Raw genomic sequence first — 6867 nt, 5'->3', positions numbered from 1 at the left:
TTCCCCTAGTGCCTTTGTTCCACTTTCCAATTTTATAGCTGCCCTCACTTCATTGAAACTGGGCATGTATAGAGCTCCACTCATTGCAATACGCTGGCAATATCTTCATCCATCCTTTTATAGCTACTTGTCTGCAGACACCCCAGCACCCTTGCCATGTACATAGCAGAATTGCAAGCAAAAGACTTTGTGGCACGCAGTCCCAGCATTCTCTAGGATATTACCCTTCCATTGTTTCTCAGCCTTCTTTTTGTATTTTCTCTCATTTCTTCTCAGATTTCCTCCTGTCCCCACAGCTACACTCATCACATATTGTCTAAAGCTATAAACAAAGATGAAAGGGTCAGGTAAACACACGGTCATGTATAAAAACAATCTTTTATTTTCACATCAAAACAACTTCTATTTTAATTACTTCTTTAAAGAGGTAACGAGTTTAAAATTTCCTTTGTTTAGCCTCTTAGATATAGCCCAAGTCTGAACATTTTTGCTATTACAGACGTCTTCATGGTACACACGAAAGAGTTTTCTCTCTTAATCCCCTGCCTGAGAAAAGTAGGAGAATCTGATGATAGTGCAAGGAATATGAAGTCCACTGTGAGGAATGGCAAGGACTAAAATAGATGCATGGATGCCTAAAGTTTGGCTTAGTAAGTGCACATTGAAGCCAGGATTGTGGTTAACTATGACAAGTGCTGAGGCCCTCTAAAGCTTTAAGTAAAAATGAGATCTATTTGGAATTCAGCTCGCATTACTCAGTTATTTCATTAACCATCCAATTTTGACACATCCCTTGTAGGTAATGCATACAAAGAAGTCTAACCTTTTTGGTGAAATGCAGGATGAATTGAGCTAACAAAGTGCAAAATATATGAAAGGCGATGCATAAACATTGGTTAAATCCTCTCCAAATTCTCCTACCAGGCAAGCACAGTCATCACTGTTCATAGTGATGATTGATTCAATATTGCATTTCAGAATATATTGTACAAATTGATTATGGGTGACAAAAATCTGTCTCATAATGATTCTATCATTAACAATTTACAGTATAAAAATTTGCATCTATTACCAGAAGCATTTCTTCAGCTCTTTAATTAAACCAATCCTGGGTGATGCAGGTCACATGTCTTTATAGTGTGATTTGGCCTTTGTATCAAATTCCTATTGAAATTCCCCAGCAAATTTGCTGTTTTGACATGAGGTACAGAAGCGTGTCCGGGTTATATAACTCTGTTGTCTCGAGAACTGTGGAAAAAATAATGTATCTCATGTTTTCTTGAAAGAACATGCCCTTTATAATACATTCCATCTTTGATATACTGAGAGCACACGTGGTCACAGAGATTAATTTCTAAATGTAGGACATGCTAATTCCACAAGGATTAGTCAAACCAAAAGGTTTCACATTTGCAAGCGAGCTCTCTCAAATGAGTTTTGTACCACCTCAGTCCAATGTATTGATGTATCATCTACAAGTCAGGTGACAGCATTTTTGAACTCCAGAGTGAGATTCAAGTTTCTTGCAAAACTTTGAAACCTAAAATCAAATATTCGCCACAAATTAAAAAATAAATGTTGAAATAATTGGTCTCATTAATGACAAACAGGGTGTTGTTAATTGGAAACACCTTCAGCAATGACTACTGGCTACGCTATCTATATGGAAAATAGAAGGCAAATATTGTAACACCTCAGACCCTGTTACAAATTTAGTTTATCATAAACTGCTTGTCAGATGAACCTTGGTTTTGACACAAAAAGGATCTGCTTTCCCTAAAAAATGCCAAATTTCAAAAAAACTGCCAAAGTAAAAATATCCCACTCAGAAAACTAAAAACATTTTCACTGCTATCAAAATTATCCATGGAAAAAGATCACTTTATAACCACACATACTAGTAACACAGAAAGGAACACCAAGGTTAATTCTAAAAGCATATGCGGGTAAGCTAATTTTGCACTTTTGAACATCTCACCTGCTTCCTTACTACAGCTCCCATGGTCTCAAATACTCATTCTATTATTCCTGACCATTGAGCACCATCATGAAGATGCTATGGAGATTTTTCAATGTGTTCGTTTTCTGCCATGATTTTATGTTGGAGGTTTTCTGACAAAGCGTTTTCCTCTCGCCAAGCTATGCCTTACAAGATAAGCTCTCTAGCATTCCAGCAGGCAAAATTTAATCCTACACTAGCGACACCAAGAAATGCCACAATTTTGAAGTTAACTAAGCTTTGGTTTGTAGCTTTGAGTAATATTTTGCCCTCTGTAAAGAGAAGATTCCCAGTTTCCTCGCAAAACAAACAGGCATAGAAAGGTCCAAGAAAACAATGCAGTTGTAATTTTTAGGAAAAACTGTGGTTCTCAATTCATACATACTCCCAACCTTAATATTTGAACCTAAAACAATAAAAACTCTGTTATTTACTTCAGGCAATAAAAAAGCAGCCTCAGAATAGACAATTCATTATCATTAATAGGCAATTCTGCATTCATCGTTACTATTAATATGAATACCTGATTTTTTTTAAACACTGTGAGGCATGCTCACAATTAACTTTCACTATGCTCATTGAGCTTCATTACACATCCAAGATGACCTGAGGACAAGACCTCCTCTTACTGTATCTCAAAATGTATTATATTACTACAGTGTAGTACATAATATTGTGCAATATGTATGCAATATAGGTATCTGAGAGTGTGTGTTGTATTACACCATACCACAAAATTTTCTGTACAGAGATTTCTGAAATTGAGGTATATAGACATATGCATCCAAGTAAATTCTAAGGCTGAGATTTTACAATAAGATCATTTGATGTAAATTAACATTATTAATATCTAGTATCTCTCACAGAGTTACTCATAATGGTATCTTACCTGAGCTTCAGAATACTAAAGAAGCTCCTTTGCCATAGCATCTGCAAAATGACAACGTGATGTGTATTGTACCTCTCAAGAGTCCATAAGCTGTGGCTACCTAGCTTCAGTCTTGATTGGCCTGAGATCACTTCCAGCCCAAGATACTGTACAGAGTTGTATGACATCTCAAAGCACAAGCTGATGTCAAAAGAAAACTTGTATTTTCAAATAAAGTTTTGACCTTAATAGATGTAGTTTAAACCATTTTCCTATTATTTTTAAGTACATGGTTTTTATGAAAGTTGTGATTAATGTTTGATACATGCAACTAGCACATCATACAGTAAAACGAGAGAAGAGAAAACAGAATGATATTTTAATGAAAACAAAAAATAGAAGATCTTTAACCAGGCAACCATTTCTTGCTGTATTTATCTTTTGAAGAACATCATTCCTTCACATCCAAAGTCACAAACATAAAAAAGAAAATAAACAGGCAACATTTTTCTTCTGTTTTCCTGCCCACCCACCACCCTACCCATCCAGTAGACTGCATTACATCAGGTAATATATTCTGACCACCAGCTAGCACCAACCTGCTTCTAGATGCAGTATCATCATTTTGGATTAATTTTACCTATTGTATATTCCCTCAACCACGTTCAACACAGATACTCAGACCTAGAGCCCTCACTTTTGAAGGTCATTTGAGAATCCATGCTTGACCTAGAACAAAGGAGAAGTCTTTCTGACTCATCTGTGTACCTTCGTGCCCAGCGCTGCTCTCCTGCATTCACTGTCCGAGGCTTCAGAGATAGTGTTTCAAATTTCACATAGGTCTCTTTTGCAAGATCAGCTTCCTTTGCAGTTTTCGGTTTCACACGAAGTTTTAAAACTTTGTAGAGTAAGAAAAATATCAAAGGTAAAACAACCACACATCCCGCACTGCTGGCCAATATCAGAATAGAAAACTGAGAGTTGCTTTCATCGTTTAACCTATCAGTGGAGAAAATAATGCATTGCTCTTTTGTAGGTGGCACTCCTTTGGGTGAGACACATGCCATATATTGAGTACTAGGTTGCAAACCATCAATTGTGACTTTGTTTTTGCTAGAATCAGTGCTCAGAGGCAACATATCTTTCTCACCATACTTTGAGTATAACACAGTCACTGCAGAGTTGCTTGTGGCATTGACAGTTTTCCAAGTTAAGGTCACTCTTTCATCAGTTTCACTGATCACTCTTAGGTTCTTTACAGTAACATTTTGCTCAGCCATACCTGCTGTATTCAATGAAGTCTCCTCACCTTTCTTGCTTATCTCCCCAGTCTGCTTTGTCACCTCACCTTTCTTGCTTATCTCCCCAGTCTGCTTTTTGTTCCCATTTGTCACTGCCTTTGAATTTTTCTTTTCATCGAACACAGGCCTGGGTTGCTTCTTGTCAGTAAACCTGACGCTTGTTGATCTTTCAGTGCTAACCAGTGCTGTGGTAGTTGGTGTGGTGGGAAGAGGTGTGGTTGTCCTCTCAGGTTCCTGCTTGGATTCCTCCTGAGTGGTATTCTGTCTCTCTGCCTCTTGCTTCCTTCCATACTTCTGTGGTGACACTGTTGTAGTAACTACACCAACCACTGTGACAGTGACAGCAGCTTCTGACATTCCTGCTAAGTTCTTGGCTTTACATCTGTATTCTCCTGCGTCCTTGTACGAAATCCCTGTCAAGCTTATTATGGACCATCTGACACCCTCTCCAGGTGTTTCTTGAATTACTACAGGAAAATGCAAAGAGTAAAACATTATAAAAGGGATCTAAAGAGAAAGTAAACATTGTTAGACTACTTCTTCCCTTAAGTTATTTCTGCCAGGAGGAATCACATGTATTAAACTTTAAAAACAAACAAACAAACAAACAAAACCCAAAAACCCAAATCAAACCCCACACAAACTACGGAACTCCCTGCCATTTTATATTATTGCAGAAAAGTGCTCAGCTTGGGTCAAAATGGAATAGAATGTCTGGAGGAATTACAATATAATTTGCAGTTTCACTAAGTAAAACAAAACCATATAAAGAGAAATCAAATGTCTTAAAGCTGCTAAGTGACTAGGAAATACAAGTCTCACTGACTTCAAGTGACACTGAACACACCAGCCATTTAAAACATTTTTGGAAATTACTTTTGTCTTAATAGTCCAAAGTACTGAAATATCTTACCTTCTTTAGACCTACAATTTAAGATAACTGGAACTACTTGGCATTAGCAAGAAACATTTTTTATATTTAAGTTACTGCATAAATATCTATCATAGCAGCTAGAATGGTATCAGACAATCACAGCCTCTTTAGCGTTCAAGATGGGTGTTGCAAATAAACAATAAACATTTGCAAATAACATAGAAAACATGATTTTTGAAAATCCTGTGTTTACAACGCTGAGTTTTAAGTGGCTCCGTTATGGCCTCACTAGCTTTTTTAACATGAACATTTTGAACAGAAACAGAGATTCCAGTAACGAATTCTTTCTACTTTTCAGCTTCTGAGTTAGGGCCCAACTATCCCAACCTCCATTTTCCATTATCCTTCCCCTGTTTTATCCATTTCCCCCCTCCACACACATTGTTCTTATTACAGACCACATCCAGAATCAGAACAGTCTATTGGACCTGTTCAGACCAAGACCTAGACAAAGAATTTCCTAACAGCTGTTGCACAGATACAATTGCCAGCTTGGTGCAATACCCACTCCATTGTTACTCATTATAATGATCTCAAAGCACAAGCAACCCAACAATTCCAGGTTCTCGCATTTCCTATAAAAGAGCAATTATACCTGTATAGTTCACTGGTATATTGTCTGACCTAGTCCAAGTAAGCTGTGGTGTTGGGTACCCAGTCGCATCGCAGCGTAGCAGAACGTTGCTTCCCAGCGGGGAAGTGATTTTTGTCGCCGACGTCATCACGGATGGTTTAAGACACTGCTCTAACTCAGCTCTCTGGAACAAGATTCCTGCCAGGCTCTCAGGTCCACTACATGAAACCAATGGATCAAGAAGTACAACTGAGTTGTCCACAATTTTGGAAAATTCAATTAGCTTTGAAATGCGACAGTCACAAAACCATGGGTTATCCTGCAAACCTGAAGCAGAGAGGGAAGAGGGGAAAGAAAAAAAAAATAATAATGTTGTCAGGCAATACAATATATGGATATTGTGATTACAGTATGACACATGACTACCACTAAGTACAATCAAGGAGAACCACGGACTTATTCTGAGTTAATCTTTCCTCTTTTAATTTGTCTTTTTTGTTTGGCTGATTGGTGGGAGAGTTTTTGCAGTGAGGAAGAACAGTATAGATGTTTATTAAGCTAAACTTTTTCTTCACAAAAGTTTACAGGAGCATAGTAATATGCTGGCACTACCTTTGCTTAACTTTGCTATTTATCTAGGAAAAAAACACTTTGAAAAGATGTCTTAAGACTGATGATAGATTTTCACCTGCCTGTGCCTTCTGGAAAGATAGCTTCTCAGGGCTATTGCATCCTGTCACTCTCTTCTGCTCTTAGTCCTTCTTTGGGCTCTTACAGTTTGATCCTCTCAGACCCTGTTTTCAATGCTTGCAGAAAACATGATGATTTAAGGGTTTAGAGCTTACACCAACATTTCTGCCCCTTGAAAAAAGGATAAAGGCTAAGGAGACAAAGCTTTAGGCCAATAAAACTCTTATCTGGCTCTGAACTACACAAATATTCTTTGAAATCTGGCTTCAGTTTAGGACAACCTCTGAAATACATTCAAAAAGTATAGCAGAAGAGTAGAAAATGGGAAGGACCCTGAAAAAAGCCGATGACTACAATATTTTTATGATAGCACACAAGAATGCTATCTTTCCTCTTCTGTTAGAGGCTATAACATTTGCTTCTTAATTCCAAAGTCTTTGAATGAGAGGTTTCTCCCTCTTGGTGAACTTATTATGGTGAAAGAGAGCAGCCATTTCTGAG

The 6867-nt window shown here is 37.6% G+C and overlaps 1 protein-coding gene across 1 annotated transcript in view; it reads right to left on the bottom strand.

The window, feature by feature from the left end:
• Positions 1-395: 395 nt before the first annotated feature.
• The window catches only part of LRIT3 (leucine rich repeat, Ig-like and transmembrane domains 3), a 22008-nt gene continuing 15536 nt past the window's right edge, over positions 396-6867 (bottom strand). Inside the window, exons 4-5 of the mRNA XM_087738011.1 lie at positions 5698-6003; positions 396-4635 (exon numbers count right to left, since the gene is read on the bottom strand). Of these exons, the coding sequence (XP_087594137.1) occupies positions 3533-4635; positions 5698-6003 (1409 nt within the window). The 3' untranslated portion in view covers positions 396-3532. The remainder of the gene's footprint in view (positions 4636-5697; positions 6004-6867) is intronic.

The sequence above is a fragment of the Nipponia nippon genome, unplaced genomic scaffold (genome assembly GCF_047370975.1).
Source record: "Nipponia nippon isolate SJK-2023a ecotype South Korea unplaced genomic scaffold, ASM4737097v1 scaffold_6, whole genome shotgun sequence".
NCBI classification, from domain to species: Eukaryota; Metazoa; Chordata; class Aves; order Pelecaniformes; family Threskiornithidae; genus Nipponia; species Nipponia nippon.
The sequence above is the reverse complement of the archived record's forward strand: the minus strand, read 5'-3'. Positions and strand labels throughout refer to the sequence as shown.